This window comes from Penaeus vannamei, chromosome 31, assembly GCF_042767895.1.
Source record: "Penaeus vannamei isolate JL-2024 chromosome 31, ASM4276789v1, whole genome shotgun sequence".
Classification (NCBI taxonomy): Eukaryota; Metazoa; Arthropoda; class Malacostraca; order Decapoda; family Penaeidae; genus Penaeus; species Penaeus vannamei.
In genome coordinates this window covers 12,670,777-12,695,776 of record NC_091579.1, presented here as the reverse complement: position 1 = coordinate 12,695,776, position 25,000 = coordinate 12,670,777, and the positions used below count along the sequence as shown (strand labels likewise).

The window sequence follows — 25,000 nt, the reverse complement described above, 5'->3', positions numbered from 1 at the left end:
TGAGATATTCATATGGGAGATCCCACCCTAAGCGGACGGAGTGACTGCGTTAATGAGAACCCGATGTCTCGCAAACCGCAAGGCCTTGTGAGAGACGGAAATCGCTTGCTCGGCCCTGAGTGGCGTATGGTCTGCCTGTCAGCCGGTGTGAATAACAGACGAGAAGTCACAAGGTTCTCTGTCTAGTTCTAGAATGTCATATATGCTTTGCTCGTGTATTATGCTACTGCTAGTACCACAGCCATCGTTGTTACTAATGCTATTGAAACTGCAACCAATATAACTTCTACAATCAATATTACCACGATTCTTCCTCCTCCTACTACTACTCCGACTCCTACTACTTCTACTACTACTACTGCTATCATTATTACCATTACTGCTATAACTATTACTGCTGCTGCTACTACTATTACAACTCCTCCTCCTACCCCTCTAACACTACCACAGGATTTACTGCTACAATCGGTATGGTGTAGCTAGTGGACGAAAAAGTGAATGCGGTTGGAGTAAGTGCAGTGCAATTTTACGGCATTTCCAAGTCTCGTTTCAGTCAGGTTAGGCCGTCAGTGTTTTCGGGAGAGGATGTCGTAGAATAGGCTAAGCTCACAGGATTAGATAGTTCGTTTTACGTTACTTCTTCGGCCTGAACATGCTCGTGACAAAAAATCTCCTGAACGTATGAATTTTAGTGTTGGGTTATTACTACTCTTAGAAGTACGTGTATGAAACTGCTAGTTCGACAACATCCGCAATTAAACGCAATTACAGAAGTTGTTTGCATTCCATGTGTTCGCTCGAGTTCCATGTCCGCGTTCGTGTCCTTAGAGTCAACGGTGTGGATTCAATCAACCGTCATACATTTACCTGTCTGTCACCTGACTGGGCGGGCACTCTACCTTATCCTGCGGTTACTCGTCCTTACTCTCCTTTCACCGTCAAGTACGTTTTGCTCGGGGCGATTGCCGCTTAACGAAGATCATTCATGGCTCAACAACGAGCGTCAATTGATTGTTTAGAGCGCCAATTCTTTGATTCTGAATGGGGTTCTTTTACTTCGAGCGACGGCCACTGGAGTCGCTAACGATCATGGCTCCCAAATTTTCCGATGAACAGGGTGAGATCCTTGTGGAAGATGGATTTCTGCAATCGAATTCGGAAATAATCCCACTTTAATCTTCAGTCGCCGCCCTCCGTACATTTGGAAAGGAACTTCTTTTAATATAGATGCTGGATGTGTGAACTCAGTCGGTTAGGTGCTGGGTTGCAGGGAGAAGAGATCCAGAGGCAAAAACGATTTATTTCCGTGAGATGATAGTTTGTTTCCGAACAGTAAAATACGAAAGGAAACGAGACAAAGATTTTCTTGAGATGACGGTTTGTTTCCGATCACTAAAATACGAAAGGTAAAACAGACAACGAAAAAAATGCCCTAAGAGAGAGAGAGAGAGAGAGAGAGAGAGAGAGAGAGAGAGAGAGAGAGAGAGAATATAAGAAGGTAATTGCCAAACTTTATGGCCAATAAGTTAATCTCATTTCCCAAGATAAAAAGGTTTAGAAAAAAGACCCTTCCCTCTGTAATACATTTTCTAAGGCACTAGTATGACTATTACATCTTTAGGGAGAAGTTAGAATTATGCCTATAACGGCTGTGAATATTAACAAACAGAATATTTGCACGCTAATTTACTCATGGAAGCCTTGACTGGTGAAGCATAATGAAATAGATTTGTTGAAGGGAACTAGCCCTCATGGATATACTGAATATTATAAGTAAATTGGAGTATAAAACGAGCATACTACAGTAGTTAGATTCATTCAGTCGACTTATCTACATGGATAAAATGGTGACAAGCAAGTAGACAGTGTTAAAAGGAGTACGTGTGTGTGTGTGACCTCTAGTAAAGACAATTTGATTCGAGGATTTGTGTCTTCTAGGAAATGAAAGAAAGCAGCATTTAAAGTCACGTTTCAGAAAGAAATAATTTGAGGTGTGGGGGAAAAAAGAAAAGTGACGGCTTGACACCAGAACTGCTTCCGGCAACCGCAGCGGTTACAATAACCCACCCTCTCCCATCCCCTAGCCCCACCCACACACGAGCGCAGCCCCTCCCACCCCCTTCCCTCCTGGTGACACCCTCAAGCCTACTCGACGGGGAAGCACGTGGCCTCTGACGCCACAAGCCACAGTGGAATCCCACGGTCACCTACTGACGCAGATACTCATGGTGGGAATCTTGAACGTCATTGCAAAAAGTCATTATTTTACGTACTTTAATTGTGTAGACAAGAGAGAGAGAGAAAAGGAAGACGGAAGTTCTTTACGAATAAGGTTAAGAGAACCAAAATATAGATATTGAGGTTAGACTAAACATGAAAGTACGTTATTCACACAAATATCTCTTGGACAGTCCTGTACAACAGGGGTGTCAAAACTCAATTCCTACAGCGTGGCCGTCATACAAAATATGCAAGCAAGATAAGTAAGACTAGCTCGCAATCACGACAGTAATATGGAAACAAGAAAAGTGACTTCATTGCGCATTATTGTCTGCTGAAAACTCGTTGAAACAAACAAGCAACAAATGAGTGTTTATTTACCTTAAATCGGAACAAGGTAGTACGCTGACAGTCACGATTAACCAATAAAACTACCTCAATGGTCCTTTTTTTCTACGGTGATGGAATTCCACTGTTTTATTCAAGGACTTTTTCTTCTTTTCCTTGTCAGAGCTTTAGTGTTGACGCATTACTTAAAATATGTTTGATATTCTTGAAAGAGGAAAGCCTACTTAAAACGTTTTAAACACAATATATGGTCGGAATGACAAACAGCGGGGCACACTTATACGTATATGTGTTCTCTTGTTCTTCCCTGCGTTGTTTTATTTTAAACTGTCACAGTAGCAAATTCGCGAAATTAAGAGTAATTGAGTAAGAAAGAAAGAAAGAAAAAAAAATCCAAAATAAATAAATTAATCAGACCTAAGTGTTTACCGATGGGACCCTACAGTCCATAGTTTTGAATGGGAAACACTTTGTTTTATTTTGTTTGTATTACAGGCTGTGTGAGTGGCTGAGTCGCCGAACCCCCACCGCCTTAATAACCATGGGTGTGACCTTATGCAAATTCAGTGTTTATCAGTATATCTAAGAGGAGAGTAGGGTTAGTTCTGTTGACATTTTTTATTGGTTCGATATTTTGTATACTCAGTATATTGTTATCGGATATATACAAATCGTTCTTAAATTGGATTATTATTGTTAGCTTTTAGTGTACTTGTTGTTTAAAACTACCCTTGACTAAAAACATAAAAAAAAACTTTCAATATCTTCTACTGAATATTTGTAAATATTTGTAAACCGTGTCAAAAATGTTACTGTTAAAACATTTATATTACTATATTTAGGTAATGTGTATATGCGTGTGTTACGGTGTGTAATGGAGACTACATACTAACCGTAACTGGGCTTCATTTCATTAATAATGATAATGATAATAGTTTGAATGATGATTATTTTTGTTATAATGTCAAATTATCATATCGTTTTAAAAATAAATAGTACGTACTTATATGTCTAGATATCAAGGAGGATTGACATGCAACTCGTGTAATGGGTTGTTTGAAAAAAAAATACAATTACTGACTAATCACGTTACATATTGGAATCCTAAATTTTTTGTATATTCAAATTCGAACTGTTTGTCAATAATCTTGTCTTTTAATCTGAACCAAAGAAACCGTTGAATAATGAGATACGACATATATGATAAAAGTAATACTAAAGTCATCAGTAGAGATTTATATAATGTCATTCGAAGCTAGATGGCTTTACTAATACCTCATATATGTTTTCTCTTCTGACAGATAATGGTACATTAAACCTTTCTCTTTGCTGTGCCTGTATCAAGAAAAATTAGGTCTTATTGCGAATTTGTCCTTTTCCATTTGAGAGAAACGATTGTGTGAGAGGAGAAAGGAAAGTGAGTTATATGGAGGAAAGAAATTTATTAGAGGGAAAAAGTGTAGAAGAAAAAATGTTATGGAATGGAGGAATGGATTAAATATTGATTCATGTGAGCAAGGAAAGAAAACTTGAGAGAGGGATGTTAACTTACGTTAGCGTGCAAAAAGATCATGTTAATTTATGTGAGAATCCCTTGCTTAGAAGCATTTTTAAGGAAAAAAAATCAAATATCACTTGAAACTGCTGTTTAGATAGTTACATCAACTGTCATAAAATCGAAATATGTTAACAGTGATAATACTAGTAATAGTAACTGATAAGTATGATTATGTGATGATAAAGGTGGTAATGACAATTGTGTAATGATAATGATTACGTTATGATAATCATAATAATATAACGATAATGGCAGCAATGATAAAGATTGTGATACTATCAAGAGAAGAAATCCACTCTCACTGGGTCCTATGGTATTGTTATAATTCTTTCCCTTTCCTCGCACTGTATTGATTTATATTTAAGGTTGCTGTTATGTTTATTTTTATGTGAATTTTACCATTTCATTGTCACGTGTTTATTATCTTGGGTAATTTTCTATATTACGTCCGCATAACCGATGTCGACGATTTTGGTATCGTTGGATTCCTCTCACTCTGTACAATGCAAATATGTAGGTTTTATTGCACGGAAACCCCCCGTTAGCGACAAACTTGGCCCCGATTGCAGGGGCGACGATGTCGGAGCGGCGGACGCAATATATAAAATTACCCTAATAATATAACCTCACAGTGAAAATAATCATGGTTATTCATATGACTTTCCATTGCAGGGGGCTGCGCCCCCTTCGACTTATTCACTGTATGTCTGAGTCGCCATAAACGTGACGTCACGACCTGCCGCTGACATTCGCCTTGGAAAATGTTTATTCGCTGACTTCATGCGCTTTGCAATATTTTAGCACACATTATTTCCTTTATGGACGGGTTTACTAGAAGCCGGTGAAAGGTGGAAAAGCTAAGTATTGGGCTATCGTAATTGCATTTTCACGTAAGAACTGGATCGTGAATATCACACACACACACGCGCACACACACACACACACACACACACACACACACACACACACACACACACACACACACACACACACACACACACACACACACACACACACACACACACGCTTGTATATGCATATACACACAAACACACACACATATATTGTATATATATATATATATATATATATATATATATTAATTAATTAATTTATTTATTTATTTATTTATTTATTTATTTATTTATTTATTTAAAAATGCAGTATAACCGTATGTTATAATCAGCCTTGCGTTTTTTTCCTTTTTTTTAATTACTGATGTTTTTTTTTCTATTCTTCCATCCTCTTTTGCAGTTTCTACCATTTACACTTGCACATCATCTTTCACCAGTCTTTATATTTTATCCTATCCTGTTTAATTGAATGTCTACGAAGACTGTATTAATTTTTTCTGTGTTTTGAATTGATGTTTTATATAAAACCACAAAATCACACCTTTTAGTCGGATTTCACTGGTTTCGGCTACAAGTGCTACGTTCTCAATTATTGTATTTGATTGTTATGTTTTATTCTGTTTATATATGATTTTACGGTCAGAGAAGATTAATCTGTATCCATCCATCCATCTATCTGTCCATCCATTCATCTATTCATCCATCTATTCAACTATCTATTCATCTATCTATGCATCTATCCATCCATCCATTTATTCATCCATCTACTTATCCATCCATCCATCTATCCATTTATCTATTCATCTATCTATCTATGGAGGAGTACCGAGATAGAGCCAGGTTAGTCCTTGGGTGGAGACAGCAAAGCTTAAACACTACGGTAAGTTTTCATCAGTGGCGATCAGTTAAGACCAGCTCTAAATAACTGAAAGGCTGTGTGTGTGTGTGTGTGTGTGTGTGTGTGTGCGTGTGTGTGTGTGTGTGTGTGTGTGTGTGTGTATGTGTGTGTGTGTGTGTGTGTGTGTGTGTGTGTGTGTGTGTGTGTGTGTGTGTGTGTGTGTGTGTGTGTGTGTGTGTGTTTGGTCGAAGCAAATCTCACTGAACTGATCTGTTGATTGTTTAGCGAGGGTGTTGGCGAGGAACTAACTTTAAAAAGCAGTATAAGTCAATCGATGATGATATAGTGGAAAAGACGAAGGAAGGAGGCTTTCCTACGATGTGCCTTGGCTGCTGAGACGGTAGGGGAATAGATGAGGAAAGAAGTAAAAGACAAATAAGATGAAATAAATATGAAAATGTGAAAATGAAAGAAAGTAAATAAAGATGAAAATGAATGAGACTGGGTAGCTATTTTCAAAACACTCGGTTTCTCTTCACAGTAATGCCGCTGATTCTGCACTGTACTTAAAACTGGGCTTTACTAGCATAATTGTGCCTTTCCGAGCGATCTGTTTGACAACTAGTTTTACTTTATTTTCGGTCTTGTTGCATTGTCTTTTAAGGGCGAAGAATTTCATTCCAGCCGCCGTTACCCGATGTTACTATTTGCCTTCATTAACAGACGAAATTCTGCGAAACGGAAATACTGATTCAGTTTCACATTTAAAAAAAGAAGGAAAAAAGAAACAGAAAAGAATTAAAAAAAAGAAACAGGAAAGAATAAAAAACAGAAGAATAAAAAGGAAACAAAAAATAAAAAAGAAGCAAAAGAATAAAAAAGAAACAGAAAAGAACAAAAAAGAAACAGAAAATAATAAAAAAGAAAAACAGCGTAACTGCTCGTGCAGGCGAGTCCTCAGGGGTGGTTATAAATAGTGGGTTTCGGGCCCTGAGGGATCAGCAGGCCGTACGGATGCCCACTGACCTTAATGGGGCAACCCCGGTGGCTGTTACGGCTGGGTAGGCGGGGCTCCCTGGGGACTATAGACAGCTATCCAATACGCAGTGGTAGTGGTGATGCTGAAATGATGATGAAATTGATAGCAAAACTGATAATGGTGATGATAGTAATGGTAGCGATGATAATGACAATACTAATGATGACAATAATTATTTGATAATGAACATCGAACTAATGCCGATAGTTATGATGGCAATTATGGTAATAGTAGTGATACTGATAATACAATTAATTATGATCATGATCATCATGATAATGATACTGATAAAATAATGGAAGGAAAATAATGATGACACCCTTAGTGATAATGATTTCTATAATGATAACAAAATGATAATGACAATGCTACCACCATTAATGATAATAGTAATAATAATTATGATAATGATAACGCTACTTTTAGAACTACTAATAATGAAAATAACTATACATGGCAATACTCGCTACTGTCATTATCATTACAATGCTAACAATGGTAATGACATTAAATATTCTGTTAATAACACCAGTAATGTTGATGGTAAATGGAAGTGTAATGATGCTACTAATACTGATAATTACGTTAACAGCAATCATGACAATGATAATAATAATAATAATCATGTGATAATAGTGAAAGTTATAATGAAATGATTATGAGAACATAATGATAATGATGATTATAGTAATCATAAAAATGATAGTTATGATCATGATAATGGAAATCATAAAAATGACGAGAAGAATAATGGCACTCCTATTACTTCTGCTAATATATCGATGCCAATGATGATATAACAAATATGTCCAACAACAAAGTCTGTGATGATATTGATATCAGTCATACTAACAATGTGCATACACATGGCATAACCACAATGATCGTAACCATTATGAAAATAATATTAATGATTATAATGAGGATCGTGATAAAAATGATAATCATAATAATAAACAATAATGATAATGGTAATGATGGTAAAGATAATGAGACAACTACTGTTAATGATAACGGTGATAATAACAGAAAAGTAATAATAGTAATTATTGTGATAATGATGATTGTTATGATTATTATCATGAACAATACAACTACCTTCACTTCTACTAATAGTAATGATAATAAAGATAATAACTAATTAACTATAATAATGGCAATGATAACAATAATGAGAACAATAAGCATTATTATCATAATAATGTAAATATGGTAACTAATGATAACAGTAATAATGGATATTCTCTAGGTTAAAAGCAGTAACAATAATCAAAGATTATAATAATAAGTATTGTTACTACCAAGTGCACAATGGTAATGAATAAAATTATAATAACCATAACCATCATAACAAGAAATAGGAGAATGGTAGTTCAAAGGTTAACACCAGTGATAACAAAGAACAAGGTAAATGACCTATGCCGCATTGTTTATGGGGTATAGGTAGGTCGTAGGGTTTGCAGTATGGGTAGGGGTGGGCATTTGTATGGGTTGGTATATGGGTATGGGTAGGGTAGGTACGCGGGTGTGGGGTATGGGTAGGTAAGCGGGTATGGGTAGGTACGCGGGTAGGTGTATGGGCATGGGAGTGGGGTAGGGTAGAGGTAAGGGGTTTTTAAGCATCGTAGTAAACGGCCAACTCGCTCTTGAGAATTTAACCTAGCACGTTACCGGCTTGCCCAACGTTTCAACCTACTGCATTTTCTCTCTCTATTTATTCATCTTTCCCTCTCCCACTCCAACCGTCCTCCATTCGCATTCGACGAAAATCCTCCTCTTTTTTAATATTTGTTTTCTTTCCCTTTCATTCTCAAGGCAATAATAAAGAAAAGCTGTTTTTTCCCTATTGAGTTCTGACTTTGGGAGCGCTTTGTGGCCGGGTCGTCCGCCAAAATAAAGGGTAGTTGGCACCTCGGCCGTTCTCATACCCAAGATCTCGGAGTCGCTGTGATGGAGGCTTCGGCGGGTAGTGCACTTGTTGCTGTGGCTGTGTCATGTGGCGGCGGACAGCGATCGTGCCCGTCTAGCTCTATACCCAGTTTCAGAATCATATGCCCATTTATCCGTTCCCTCCCTTTGAAACTCTAGCCTCCCTTCTGGAGAATAAGGAACATTCAATGCGTGTTTTTTGAGTGATGTGTAGAAAGGTTTTGAGGTGTTGAACGCTCGATCGCTAGGAGTATGTCAGCTCTCATGCACACTCGGGAAAAAGGCTGATGTTTTGATCTCAGTGCAAGAGGGAAGCTGCATCGTAGGATTCTCGGCAGGTAAGCTACGCGCCAGTTGAGAAAGAATGCACCAGCAGTTTTGATTTTTTTTTCTTCGTTACATCGCGCGCTATTCTTCTAACTTCTCTTGCGGTATTTAATAAAAGGAAAATGAATTTCCCTTCCCTTCTAAGGAAAAATAAACAAAACGAAAATAAGAAAAAGACCAAAACAAGACCCCAAAAAGAGACATCCAAAGATACCTTCAAATGTACGAACACATTTTTTTTCCATCTTTCCCGTACCCAGAATTTGCACACTTCTCGGCCCTTGAGGAGAGGTGCATTCCACGGCCGAACGGAGACTGGCTTTCCTGCTGTCACGCTGACCTCTGGTCCCTCGGAGCTGACTGACGCTGGCGGTGATTTTCGCGCTGGGTTTTGTTCCATAATGTACTGTTAGGGAGTGGATTTGGAAGCGGCGGGGCTCGCATGCGGAGTTGTGGATGGGTGTGGATTTTTTAAAATAGAAGGTTGTGTGAAGTGTGTGGATCTTCTCTCTTTTTTCGTTTTGTAAGTAGAGGGTTTTATGAAGTGTGTGGATTTTCTTTTCTTTGATTTTTGTAAGTGGAGGGCTTTATGAAGTGACATTTTTGTAAGTGGAGGGCTGTAGTAAATGAATTTTATTGAAAGTGGTGGGGTAAGTGGATTTTTTGTAAGTAGACGAATTATTAGAAGTGGTTGGCTTCGTAGATGGATTCACGAATGGATGGATTATCAGAAGTGGAGAAGGCCATAAATGGACATTCGTAAATGGATGAATTACCAGAAGTCAAAGGGTTCGTATGTGGATATTTGTAAGTGGTTAGATTTTTCCAGAAGTTCAGGTGTTCGTAAATGGATTCATTGATTAGATCTGTGTAAGTGAATGAATCATAAATGGATCTACAGGCGGATAGAGCTGTGATGGATTTAATATTTTATCATATTATCTACGAATGGATTTATGACTACATTTATATAAGGATAAATTCATAAATACAATAAATCCATAAATACAATACATGGATTATACAAACGAACAGATCTATATAAACATTTCCAAACATCTTTTCACTGCTGCCACCCCTACCCTCCCGAACCAACCCAAACAAACAAACAAACAAAGCAAGTGTTTGTTTCGCCCAAACCCGTTGATCCAATGCATACGTCATGTTACGTCATGCGCGGCGTCCACTCTCATCCTCGCCTCTTGAACGCAAGTGACAAGTCCACTTTCAGGTTTCTTTGGGCGCTGCGAGAGGCGGGCTTCGCTGCGTTCACCTGTCTGCGTTGTGGGATCTGTGTGCTGCGTTGATATTGTTGATGTTATCACTGTTGTTATTACCATTGTTATTGTTATTGTTATTATTATTATTATTGTTGTTGTTACTATTAGTGTTGTTATTATTATTATATTCATTGTTATTGAGATTATTATTGTTATTATTATTGTTATCATTGTTATTATAACTGTTATTATTGTTATTTTTATCATTATCATTATTGTTATCATTGTTATTATAATTATTGTTACTATTGTTATTTTTATCATTATTCTCATTATTGTTATCATTGTTATTATTATTATTGTTAGTACTGTTATGATTATTGTTATTATATTATTACATCATTATCAGTAACAGTAGTGCCATAATTTTTTACCATCACTTCTGTATTACCATAATTAGTATCATCAGCTTCATCACCATAAACTATCCTCTCCTTAGAATATGAAAAAATAAAAAGGTTAGGAGGTTGATGCACAGTATACATACGTACAAGTGTATTTACACCCATACATATACATACATCCATACAGATAAACTATCTCGCCATGCACACACACACACACACACACACACATACACACACACACATACACACACACACACACACACACACACACACACACACACACACACACACACACACACACACACACACACACACACATACATACATACACACGCACAAATGAGCATGCACACGCATACACGCACGCACACACACGCATACACACACAAACACACACACACATACACGCACACACACACGCACGCACACATACACACGCATGCACACACACACACAAACAAACATACGCACACATACACGCACACACACACACAAACACACATACACGAACATGAACACACACACGCACACACATACACATTCAACACACAAACGCACACACAACACACAAACACACACACATACACGCACACACACACACACACACAAACACACACACACACACACACACACATACATACATACACACACACAAATGAACACGCACACGCATACACGCACGCACACACACGCATACACACACAAACACACACACACATACACGCACACATACACGCACACATACACGCACACACACACACGCACGCACACACACACACACACACACGCACGCACACACACACACACACACACACACACACACACACGCACGCACGCACACACACACACACACACACACACACACACACACAAACAAACAAACATACGCACACATACACGCACACACACACAAACACATACGCGAACATGACCACACACACGCACACACATACACATTCAACACACAAACACACACACAACACACAAACACACACACATACACGTACACACACACACACACACACACACACACACACACACACACACACACACACACACACACACACACACACTCACAAACACACACACTAATACACACACGCGCGCGCGCGGGTGTGTGTGTGTGTATGTCTGTGCAATCATGTATGTAAATATATATCTACAGAACATATGAATGATTATCTTTTGTATGTATCTTCTGTTCACCTCAGGACAAGGGTTTTTTTGTGATGTTCAGCCAACGTTGAATTCCAGCGATTTGTTCATCTCTTCTCTTCACCTTCCAAATAATGTCCCGCTCTTGGTGTTCAGTTTGAACATTCTAACCCAGGGTTTTTCAACATTTTCACGTTAAATACCATCGGGGTTATAAGAACTTCTACCGGAACACTTATGCGTATAGTGTGGTAATGCATGAAATCAAAATTCAGTGGTATTGCAATGTATATTATCTAATAGTTTAAATGCTAATGATTTTGTTAAGCGAGAAACGTATTCATGCTGACAAACGTAGAAAAGGTATGGACGAGAATGGTTATCTTTACAATACAAGAGACCATGTCAAGCATAAAAAATGTAAGACAACTTACTACACATACTAGAGTGAAATTGAGTATTACCAATATTGAACTTTGGTGTGATTTCTGTCACTGTTCGGTGCAAAAAAGTAGTGTAAGGGCCACTAGCGGGTCGTACTCCACATTAAGTCGTCCTCAGCACTTAAGTTTTCATTTTAAGTAGCGTTGAATCCTTATTCACGAAGATATGACCTAAGTGTTATTAGTAAAGAGTTGTTGAGGTACATCACGTGATTTTATTTTTTGTTTATTTATTGTTGAATTCGGGTTACTTGTATTGTGTTTGGTTCGCTTTAGGAGGGCTATGTGTCCCGGCTTGGTGCTCCAGCGTTTTGGCACCAATGTTGCTGTTTAGACGTGAACAGACATGACACGTCTCGCACATCTCCGTCGCACACGCACACACTTTCTCTCCCTCTGAAGATTTGAACGTTTTAAATACTTCACACACACACACAAACACACACACACACACACACACACACACACACACACACACACACACACACACACACACACACACACACACACACACACACACACACACACGCACAAACACAAACACAAACACACACACACGCAAACGCACGCCCCCCCCCCCCAAAGAACTCGAGTAAATGAGCCTCTTAACTCGTGTCTTCCATTATCCATTAATTTTCCTTTGTTCTTTTAGTAGAATGGATGCAATAGAAGTTAACACAGGAAAGAGATTTCACTGCAGCGTAAGAAGTGATCCACACAGTCTCCTCCATTGTTATTTTTCAATTTTTATCGATATTTATACATTTTTTATGAATGGAATTGAACTCCATTCTTATTATTTTTACTGTCTTTATGAACTCTTTATCATCGGTATATCTGAGGCTTGTGGAATTCTTATTCTCATGATTATTTTTCTCAAAACAAGAAGTGAAAACGAAAGCTAACCAAATAATCCAAAATAGAATTAATACAAGAAATGAAAGAGAGAGAAAAAAATATAAAGAGAGGAAGAAAAACGGAATATATAAGGTAGATACACACAAAAAAAGAGAAAAGAGAGAGAAAGAAAAACGGAATATATAAGGTAGATACACAAAAAGAGAAAAGAAGTGAGGAAGTTATAAAACTACACATCAATCAGTGAAAGGCAGTTTAATGTTACTCATTTGCTTAACTCTATTGGGTAAAGAAACGTTCCATTTCCTGTATTTATATGCCCGTGTGGAGGGGGTAGAAGGCAGGGGCATGGGTAGAGGAGGGGGCAGGGAGTAAGGGCATATGTGTGTACGGGAGGGGGAAGGGGAGTAGGGCATGGGTACAGTAGAGGGTAGGGGCATATGTAGAGGAGGGGGTAGGGGCATGGCTAGAGTAGGGGGCAGGCTGAGGACGAGGAACAGGGGGAGGCTGGATACGTTAGGGGGCAAAGGGGAGGGGAGAAGACATAGGAGAATGTGAAGTAAGGGATAGTTATTTATTTGGAAACAGGGACTTATGGAAAGGGGAAGGTGGTAGGGGGAAACAAGGGCACGTGGTAGGGTTAAGGGTTGGGGGGGGGGGCAGTACGGGAGAAGGCAGGGAGTGAGAGTGAGGGCGTGACACACAGGCGGAAGGAGATGGTGTGTACGTGGAGCCTTGGGTGTGGAAATGTGTTGGTTTTATGACGTGGGTTATTGTTTCTTTTGGGAGGTGGTTAAAGAGAGGGAAGAGGGGGAGGGGAGGAGAGGGAATGAATGAGGGTGATGGAAAGGGGAAGGGAGTGAGAAACGGAGTGTCTGTGAGAGTAAGAGGGAACAGGGGAGGAAAGAGAGAATAAGGAGGAGTAAGAGAGGGAGAGGGATTAAGAAACGGCGAGGAATTGAAAGAGGGAGGAGGAGTGAAAGAGAGAGAGCGAAAAGAAGGGAAAGAGGGAAAGGGACTGAGAATGAGAGGGATTGAGAGTGGAAGTGAGAGTGAGAGAAAATGAGAGGGAGAAGACAAGGGAGTGAGAGAGGGAGATGAAGTGAGACAGGGAGTGAGTGATGAAAGGATAGAGAAGGAGGAAAGAAGGTAGATTAGTGAACAAGGGAAGGAAGCGTCAAAGGAAGTGAAAGGAGAGATAATTGAGCGGAGGAAGGAAGAGGGAGGAAGAAAGTGTAAAAAGAGAAGAAGGATGAACTATGGAGGTTTAAAAAAGATGAAAAGATGATTTAAAAGCAGGGAAGAAGGAAAAGGAGAAGTTATAGTAGAAGGAGAAAGAGAAGAAAAAGAGCAAGATAAGTAAGCGAAGGAAGAGAACAGAGACATTAAGATGAAGATGAAAAACACAAAACAAAGAGACGAAGAGAAATAAGATACGAGGAGCAAAAGCAGAAAAAACAAGATGACAAGAAAGAGCAAAAAAAAAAAAAAAAAAAAAGTATAAAATATACAAAATAAAAAAGAACTAAAATACGAGAGAGAGACAGAGTGTGTATGTGTGTGTCTGTGTGAGAGAGAGAGAGAGAGGCTGCCAGACAGAGACAGACAAACAGACAAAAGAGCGAGAGAAGGGGAAGCCAAGAAAGCCAAAGAGAGAGAGAAGAAGGAAGCCAAGAAAGCCAAAGAGAGAGAAGAAGGGAGCCAAGCAGGCCAGAGAGCGGGCAGAGGCGAGCTCACCAACCCGCTCCGATGGATTCGCCAGAGCTCCATTGTTCGGTTGATGAGCTTGAGATCAGTGCCGCGTCTGCCTTTCTTCTCTTGTTTTATCTCTTCTCATTATCTTTATCGATTCGTTTATCTTCTCCTTTGATTGGGCGATGGAAATATGTCTGTTGGTGAGGCTTGGGGTGGTGTAGGGAGGGGGGAGGAGGGGAAAGGGGGGGGGGGAGAGAGTGGATGAGAGGGAGGGAGTGGAACGAGAGAGGTAAAGGGAAGGGGAGAGAGTGAGGAAAAGGGAGAGAAAGCGAGGTAAGAGGAGTGAGAGAAGAAGAAGAAGAAGAAGAGAGAGAGAGAGAGAAGGAAACAGATAAAAAGAAATGAAGAGATAGATATAACCCCCCACCCCCCACCCCTAATGAAAAAAAAAAATAAATCGAACCCACACGCCTACCAATTCTTCACAAAATCTCAAAACATTCCAAACTGGCAAATATCACAACTACCCAATTACCTCCTTAACCCTTCTAATTCTACAACTCGCCTCACTCACACTCGTCCCTCACATCCCTCACACTAACCTCATCAGGAACCCAAAGTGAGACTCGCACAAATACAACACACTGAAGGATATCGTCATATTTACGGAGTTGGGAGGATCCACTGCATTCATACTTTCACTCTCGTGTGTGTGCGGTTTCGAGCCATCCTTCGTGACTGCATATTGTATTATGTATGTATGTATGTATGTATGTATGCATAAATAAGTACTAAGTCTGTTTGTTTCTCCGTCCGACTGTCTCTCTATCTGTCTGTCTGTCTATATCTCTGTCTATCTGTTTGCTTATCTATTTTTGTATGTTTGTATAAACAAATAGATTCCAGGATAGATGAGTAGGTGGATAGATAGAAAGAGAGCGATAGAGATAGCGATAAAGATAGATTGATAGAGCTAGGGTTATGGTTAGTGATAGACAGGCAGACAGACCAACTGACAAATAGACAGACAGATGGACATACAGACAGACAGATAAATAAACAGATAGACAGATAAACAGATAAAGAACAATGGAGATAGAGGTAGAGGTCTATGTCGAGCTAGAGATAAATGTTGATATGTATGTACACACACACACAAACACACACACACACACACACACACACACACACACACACACACACACACACACACACACACACACACACACACACACATGGAGACATTAAATTAAAGTCGCTCTCTTGCAAATGGAATCACGTTTCATCCCGCGGTTCGAAGCAAATATAATTTTGTTAACGCTGATGTCACCTCTCGATTCTGTCACGCATGTATTTCTACGGTTATAATTCCCAACACCATTATTATCTCCCTCATACCCAAGTCTTTATCATTAAGACTGAGGAGCCTCAAGTTATTTAAAGAGAATATACATCTACACGATATTAAAAGAAGAAAAACAACAATAATCTTTCTCCTTTTCCTCTATTCTTTTTGTGCTCGTTACCCCTAGGTCAACCACAGAGACTCACAATTCGAAATATGATACGCTCGTTATCCCTGGGAAGTTGAAGACGAGTTTTCATTCGCTTCTTGAAGTTATCTTTGTTATTTGACTTCTAACTTCCCCGACATAACATGCCGTGCGTGATTGTGAAGTTATCATTTAAGAGCTAGTTATTGGCAATAACCCATCAGCACTTTCGGGTAATTGGACAATTTAAAAAAAGGTGATTTACGCTCCGCAATTCCTGCCTTGGTAATTCACTTAAACTTTTAACCTCGTAAGTTACAACCAGTTTAATAAAGGGGTATTTATTTCATGGTCTTGTAGTTATATGAAACGAAAATTATATGCATCGGGTAATTGCTTTATTAGCTTGTGACGTTTTCTTTTTTCTTTGTTTTCGTTTCTTGGTATTTGAGTCGGGACATTTAGTGTTATGAATTATGATTGCGGATTAACAGGGTGGTCGCTTTATGAGGCTGTTAATTGCTAAAGTATATGTAATGTTTGTTTTTTCCTCTCTTTTGTTATTTGTTAATTTCATTCGTCTTTTTATTGTTATTTTTTTGGTTGATTCCATCCGTTTTTATTTTATTCGTCTAATTCTTTTATAACCGAAGCATTTCTTTGTTGACTATCATTTGGTCTGACTTGCAGACAAATGTTTTTGTTTATTATATCCATATGGCGAGTTTCAATTATGCAAATTATAAATCGCATATGGTTAGTGTAGAAAACATGTCTCATTTGGTCGTTAACTGTCAAAATGTCAACCAACTTATTTCTTTATTTATTAATTTTACCAATCAGCGAATTAATGAAGACAATGATACTGACTTCATTTACGAAACATTATCGCCAATAATGGAAGTGATAAACTTATGAAGACAGTAATTCTACCTCCATTTACGAAGCAGTATCGCCAATTTTTCTAGAACGACCATCACCATTACAGACGCTCGCTTGTTTATCACTCCGATGGCGGCGCCGCAGACTCCTCGGTTTGCAAATGACAATTATTCTGAGCTGCAGAAGTCGCGGCGTGTGAGGATGACGCTTCTATTACGGTTGTTGCACTAAACCGTTATTTGTTGCATAATCTTGGGAATGGAGAATGGCTGGAGGCTGCGGCAGATACTGGTGGGAGTGCGTGTGTGTTTGGGGGAGGGGGGAGGGCGTGTGTGACTGTGTGTGTTTGGGGGAGGGGGGAGGGGGTGTGTGACTGTGTGTGTTTGTGTGTGTGTGTGTTCGTTTGTGTGTGTGTTTGTATATGTGTGAGTGTGTGTGTGTGTGTGTGTGCATATCAGTCTATCAATCTATCCGTTTATGTATCTATCTATGCAATGAATATATGAATATGGGTATACGTATATACATTCACAAACGGCCAAATAACACGACGAAGTTCAACATAATAATCCCCCCAAATAACCTCTTGTCTCTCCCCCCCCCCTTTAACACCAACCTTTGCCTTCCTCCCCCTCCCTTTACTTACCCACCTCCCTCCTCCCTGACTCCTGTCCTTCCCCCTCCCCTCCCCCTAAGAAAGCGTGAGAGAAGCCGAGTTCCTTCTGTCGCACCCTCTCCCCCCTTCCCCTCTGCTCCCTCGTCACTCAATTTCCCCTTCTTGCCCCCCCCCCCTTCTCCTTTCCTCCCCTCTCCTTCCCCCTCTCTCTTTCTCCTCCCTCCTTCCCTCTTCCTTCACTTTTTCCTCTTCTCCCTCCTTCCCTCTTCCTTCACTTTTTCCTCTTCTCCCCCTTCTCTCCCCTCCCCTCTCTCTCTTCTTTATCCTTCTCATCATCCTCTCCTTCCCCCTTTCACTCCTCTTTCCTTTTCCTTCTCCCCTCCCATTTCTCTCCTCCCTCCTCTTTCCCTTTCCCCTCTTTTCCCCCTTTCTCTTCTTTACCTTCTCCCCTCTCCTCCCCTTTCTTCTCCATCTCACTCCTCTCCCCTCCTCCCCTCTCCCTCCATCAACCCTTTCCCTCTTCCTGTGCTGGCCTCCGCCCCCCCTTTCCCTCCCCCCCCCTTTTTTTGCCTCTTCCCCTCTCCCCGATACTTCCCTTCTCTCCCTCCTCTCCTCCTTTCTCCCCCCCTTCCCCCTCTCCTTCCCCCTTCCCCTCTTTCGCCCCTTCCCATTCTCCTCTCCTCCACTTCTCCGTCTCCTCTCCTCCACCTCCCTCCCCTCACCTCCACCGAGCGCGGGTTGTTATAACAGCTCGTAAACGTTTGCAAACGATTTTCCCGATCAGCTGTACCGGTCTTCGCCAAGCACACGAGCAGAAAGGGTGCTTGCCTTGCTTGTCTTGCTTGCCGTGCTTGATATTGTTTTTTTCTGTTTGGTTCCTTTCTTACTCTTTTTTTGCTATATTTTTTTTTGTGTGTGCGTTTTTTTTTCTGTTTCGGTGTTTCTTTCCATGCTTGATTTGTCTGGATTTCTATGTGCGTTTGTGTCTGTGCTTTCTTGCTTTCTTATTTCTTTTCCTCTCATTGCTTTTCTTCTTGCTTACTTTGATTTCTTCCCATTCTTAATTGCTTGATTTTGTGCTTGTTTTTTGGCTCATTACCTTGTGCTTGCTTTTTTCTCCCCCTCTTTCTTCACTTTTTGCTTTCGTTGTTTGTTTTTTACTTTTTTTCACGGCCTTCTCCATTGCTTAATTACTTGGTTGTTTGTGAATTACTCTGTTTCCTCCGTTACTTGATTTCGTGCTTGCTTGGACTCTTTCCCCCGTGCTTTAACGTCATTGCTTGATTTGTTTACTGTTTTGACTTTTCCTAACCCTGCTTTCTCCATTGCTTGATTTGCTTCTTTTGATTGTATTCTTCCCCGCTTTCTTCTTTGCTTGATTTTTTAATTGTATTTTTTTTTATTTCTCCTCTGCTTCCTTCTCTGCTTGATTTGCTTTTGATTTTATTCTCCCCTGCTTTCTTCATCGCTGAATTTCTTGATTACTTTGCTTGCTTTCTGGCCTCGTCGTCTGTTCCCTCGCTGTCTACCTTTCTTGCTTGCTTGCTTGCTTGCCAGGACCACACAGGATTGCTTTATCTGATGAGGTCCTTGGCCCCACCTGCCTGCCAATCCCCATGACTGCGTTTGCCTGCATGACCGCTGACTCTGCTTGCGAGCTTTTTTGCGTGCTTGCGTATGACTGCTTGCCTTCCTGGCTAATTGCTTTTTTTTTTGGGGGGGGGGCGAAGTGGTAAGGAGGTAATGGCTTGTCTATCTATCTATCTGTGTATATATTTTTTTTAATTTTTTCTATTCGTATATTTTTGTTTTTTGTGTTTCGTTGTTTTTGTTTTTTTTTATGTGTTCGTCTCTTTGTAATTTATATATATATATATATATATATATATATATATATATATATATATATATATATATATATATTCTTTTTGGCAAGATAAGATGAAAGAAAAATATATATATACATGAAAGATGGAAAAGGAAATGAAGAAGAGAAAAATGGATAAAAAAGAGGTGATTTGAAAGAGAAATAAGTAAGAAATAGAAGAAAATTGATAAAAGATAAGTAATTTAAAAGAAAAAATGTACATGAAAGATTGGATAAGGAAATGAAGAAGAATAAATTAAAAAATAAAAATAAGAAATAAGAAAAAATAAAAAAGGATTAGATCAATAGCGCAAAGAAACAGTAGAGTAAATTCGGATATAGGATGAGGAAGGGAAAATGGATAATTCATATACTTAAGAAGACGATTGAGAAAGAAAAAGACTTTTAAAAAGTGAAAGTTGTTTTCATACATTAACTCAATTACATGTCAGTCAATATAATGAGTCTGTTTATAATACATATGCTTCTCTTTTCCTTTTCCTTTTCGTTTCTTTGATTTATTCTTTTGTCTTACGTCTCATTTATCTTTTTTTCTCATTTATATATATTATTTTTCTCATTCTTTATCTCTCTCTCCTCTCTCTCATTTTTAAAATTTATTTATACACTCATTTATCTTTTATCACATTCTTTATCTTTCTTTCTTTCTCATTTTTAAAAATCTATTTATACACACTACATACACACTACACACACACTACGTACACACATTCACACTACAGACACACAACACACACACACTACACACACACTACATTCACACTACAGACACACTACACACACACTATACACTCACTATACACACACACTGTACATACACACACTACTCATCTATTCATTTATTTTGTCCTGTCATTTTCTTTCACCCTCTCCTTTAGCTGTTTTCCATTTAATTCCCTTTCATAATCCCCCAATTAATAACTGGTCCATGCTATCTTCAAACCGTCAATGTTTCCCATAAGAGAAGACGAAATTGACTCTTGTATCAAGAAGATTAGAAGGTTATTGACTTGCGTGATTGGTACAGTGTTAATTGCTCTGGTTAATTGTGATGTTGATTTTGTTGTTGATGTAAGTTTTGAGAGAGATTCCTTCATTACTTTTTAGGGTTCATTATTATTTTATATAGGGAATTTAGTGTGGTTGGTGTAATTTGTTTCCGAGACAAAGTTCGATTTATTATTATTATTTTTTTTTTTTTTTTGTATAGATTTCACAATTATATCTTCGTGTGGGAATTTTTGTTTCTTTCTTCTCTCATTTTTCTCTTTGTTTTAGCTTTCACAATTATATCTTCGTGTGGGAAATGTTTAATCTTGATATTTTTTTCTTTCTTCTTTCTTTTTTTTTTTTTTTTTTTAGCTTTCACAATTATATCTTCGTGTGGGATTTTTTTCATCTTGATTTTTTTCTTTTCTTTCTTTTTTTCTTTGTGGGATTTTTTTTTTTTTTTTTTGTCTAGATATTTTTTTTCTTCTTTCTTTGTCCTCTTTTTCTAATTTTTCACAATTATATCTCCGTGTGGGAATTTTTTTATCTTGACTTTTTTCTCTCTTTTCGTCTTTTTTTTTTCTTCTTTCTTTTTTTCTTTTTTTTTTTTTCTCTAGATATTTTTTCCTTTCTTCTTTTCCTTTTTTTTATTTTCACAATTATATCTTCGTGTGGGAAATTTTTCCTCTTGATTATTTTCTTTCTTTTTTTTTCCTCTTTTTTTTTTAGCTTTCACAATTATATCTTCGTGTGGGAAATTTTTCTTTTTTTCTTTGTGGGATTTTTTTTATCTAGTTATTTTTTCTTCTTTCTTTGCCCTCTTTTTTAAAGCTTTCACAAATATATCTCCGTGTGGGAATTTTTTTCTCTTGACTTTTTTCTCTCTTTTGGTTTTTTTTTTTTCTTTCTTTCTTTTTTTCTCTAGATGTTTTTGTCTTTCTTCTTTTCCTTTTTTTTTACTTTCACAATTTTATCTTCATGTGGGAAATTTTTCATCTTGATTATTTTCTTTCTTTCTTTTTCCTCTTTTTTCAGCTTTCACAATTATATCTTCGTGTGGGAAATTTTTCATCTTGATTATTTTCTTTCTTTCTTTTTCCTCTTTTTTTCAGCTTTCACAATTATATATTCGTGTGGGAAATTTTTCATCTTGATTAGTTTCTTTCTTTCTTTTTCCTGTTTTTTTTTAGCTTTCACAATTATATCTTCGTGTGGGAAATTTTTCATCTTAATTTTTTTTCTCTTTTTCCTCTTTTTTTTTTTAGCTTTCACAATTATATATTCGTGTGGGATTTTTTTCATCTTTATTTTCTTTCTTTCTTTTTCCTCTTTTTTCATTTATTTTTTTTTTTTTAGCTTTCACAATTATATCTTCGTGTGGAAAATTTTCATCTTGATTTTTTTCTCTCTTCCTTTTTCCTCTTTTTTTTTTTTTTTTTTTTTTCACCATATATATATTCGTGTGGGATTTTTTTCATCTTGATTATTTTCTTTCTTTTTCCTCTTTTTTTTAGCTTTCACAATTATATCTTCGCGTGGGATATTTATCATCTTGATTATTTTCTTTCTTTCTTTTTCCTCTTTTTTTTTCAGCTTTCACAATTATATATTCGTGTGGGATTTTTTTCATCTTGATTTTTTTTCTCTCTCCTTTCGTTTTCCTCTTTTTTTCAGCTTTCACAATTATATCTTCGTGTGGGAAATTTTTCACCTTGATTATTTTATTTCTTTCTTTTTCCTCTTTTTTTTTAGCTTTCACAATTATATCTTCGTGTGGGAAATTTTTCATGATTTTTTTTTTCTTTTCATCTTGATTATTTTCTTTCTTTCTTTTTCCTCTTTTTTTTTTTTTTTTTTTTAGCTTTCACAATTATATCTTCGTGTGGGATTTTTTTCATCTTGATGATTTTTTTTCTCTCCTTTCGTTTTCAGGCTGGAGGCGAAATATCACCCCGACATCAGCTGATTACTTACCTCCTCCGGCATCCAGATCACGTTCCTCATGATTGCTTTTCGTCTGCAACATCCGCTCCGTTGAAGAATTGCAGAAAAATGGTGTGACGGAGAGAGATAAATAGAAAGAGAGAGGAGAGAGGTAGAGAGGAAGAAGAGAGAGGAGAGAGGTAGAGAGGAAGAAGAGAGAGTGGAGAGAGGTAGAGAAGAAGAAGAGAGAGAGAAGGAGAAAGGTAGAGAGGAAGAAGAAGCAAAAAAGGAGAGTGAATATCTCGATAATTACTAGTGTAAAAGAAAGAGAAAGAAAGAGAAGGATAGAGGAAAAGAAGAATAGCAAGGAAGAGTGCAAAATAGAGAGAAGGAGAAGGAGAGGAAAGAAATGAGCAAGAGAGTAAGAATCTCGATAATTACCAGTGTAAAATAGAGAGAAGAAGAAAAAAGCGAAAGAAAAAAGAGAGAAAAAAAGAGAATCTCTTTAATCACTAGTGTAAAAGTTTCCTTTGCCGATCAAGTGGTTTTGCATCTTGTGACGAGTGAAAGAAGGATCTCATTTGCATAGGAAGATGAGACATACTCTACCATATGCATCTAACGTGTGATATACTTAAGTGGTTTGTGCAAGTGTCTTGTGTTGCAGATTAAAGTGCAATATTAGATCAGTTATTCTAGAAAAAAAGAAAGAGATAGAAAAGAAGAAAGAAATAAAGAAAGAAAAAGTAAAGAAAATAGTTCTACATAGAAATAGATACAAAAAAATAAAATAGATATATACTTTTTATTTTCAAAAAAAGAGTGCATCAATTCTTGCTTGATTAAGTGGCCGTAAACTGTGATTGCAAATGAACTCGCCTTCAATTAATGAGACCATTGATTAGCGGTTAAATTGCAAGTTTAATGAGTGCATTTATACATGACTGACGATGAGACATATTGCAACAGCAGATGCTTGAGTGATTTAGAATCTTAATGGGAGATTAGTAACACCTCCCCCCCCCCCCCTCATTAAAGCTTTCTCATCAATAATGCTAAAATAAGTCACTTTGTGGATTCAACCAATCAGTGAATAAAGAAAGAAAAAAAAATCAGTCATTTCGTGATTGATTTCTTCCAATCCATGAATCGCAAACAATATATCTTTCCCTCATCAAAGATCGGTTCCAATCATTCCACGATTCGAAACTAATCGCTCGAATCCGAAATATATATTAAGATAAACAAATGGCACCAAATCCGACGGACCGAAAAACACGTGGAAAATAAACAATGAGTGTGTGACGTCATCGCCAGCTGGAAGAAACAGGCCCTCGAGATGAGTTCGCAAAAGGTCAAAAACAAGAAGGCACAACTCAGGCAGAAACTGGGGTGAGTTGTTTGTGTTTGTTTACTTGTTTTTTTGATTGGCTCTTGTTTACATTTGATTGTTTGTGTTGTTTATGTGTATGTTGTTTGTGTATTTTGTTCTTCTTTTCTTTCTTTTTTTGAAATTTTGTTTGCGTGAGTTTTTTCTTCTTCTTTTTTGAGGTTTTGTTTGCGTGGGTTTGTGGCTTGTTTGGATTTTGTCTATTTTTTACAGATTTTTTGTTTTGTTTACGGTATGTATATCTTTTGTTTGTTTTTTCGTTTTTTGTTTTGTTTAGGTCTGATCATCTTTTTGTTGTTTGTCATCTGTTTGTCTGCGTTAACATTTTTTTCTGTCTGTTTGTCCTTGTTTTTTTCTTGTTTATTGCTATGTCTGAATTTTGTACACTTGATTATCTCTTGTTTATGTTTTTGCATTTGTTTAGCTTTCTTTGCTTTTGTTTATCTCGCTGTTCAATTAGAGGTTCGTCCTATCTCTTCTTGTTTGAGTTTGTTGCTAAGATGACCAGGTTAACCCATGCAGAGAAACGCGCGTGTGTGTGTGTGTTTGTGTATGTGTGTGTGTACATGTATGTATGTATGTTTGTATGCATGTATGTGGACACACAAATTTGCACCCACACACACACACACACACACACACAGACACACACACACACACACACACACACACACACACACACACACACACACACACACACACACACACACACACACACACACACATACACACACACACACACACACACACACACACACACACACACACACACACACACACACACACACACACACACACACACTCACACACGCACGCACGCACGCACCCCTCCCCCCCTGGCCCCGGCGCGAGGGCGTCGCGGCCCCGCACAGGTCGCGACCTGCACCGCGACACTGATTAACAAGTTCGAGATTAGCATGTAAATGT

The 25,000-nt window shown here is 38.1% G+C and overlaps 1 protein-coding gene across 2 annotated transcripts in view; it reads left to right on the top strand.

Moving 5' to 3' along the window:
• Positions 1–8,819: 8,819 nt before the first annotated feature.
• LOC113814831 (uncharacterized) overlaps positions 8,820–25,000 on the top strand; it is a 240,418-nt gene continuing 224,237 nt past the window's right edge. For both annotated transcript variants that reach the window (XM_070143886.1, XM_070143885.1), the window contains exons 1-2: positions 8,820–9,124; positions 22,693–24,075. In XM_070143886.1, the coding sequence (XP_069999987.1) occupies positions 24,023–24,075 (53 nt within the window). In that variant the 5' untranslated portion in view covers positions 8,820–9,124; positions 22,693–24,022. The remainder of the gene's footprint in view (positions 9,125–22,692; positions 24,076–25,000) is intronic.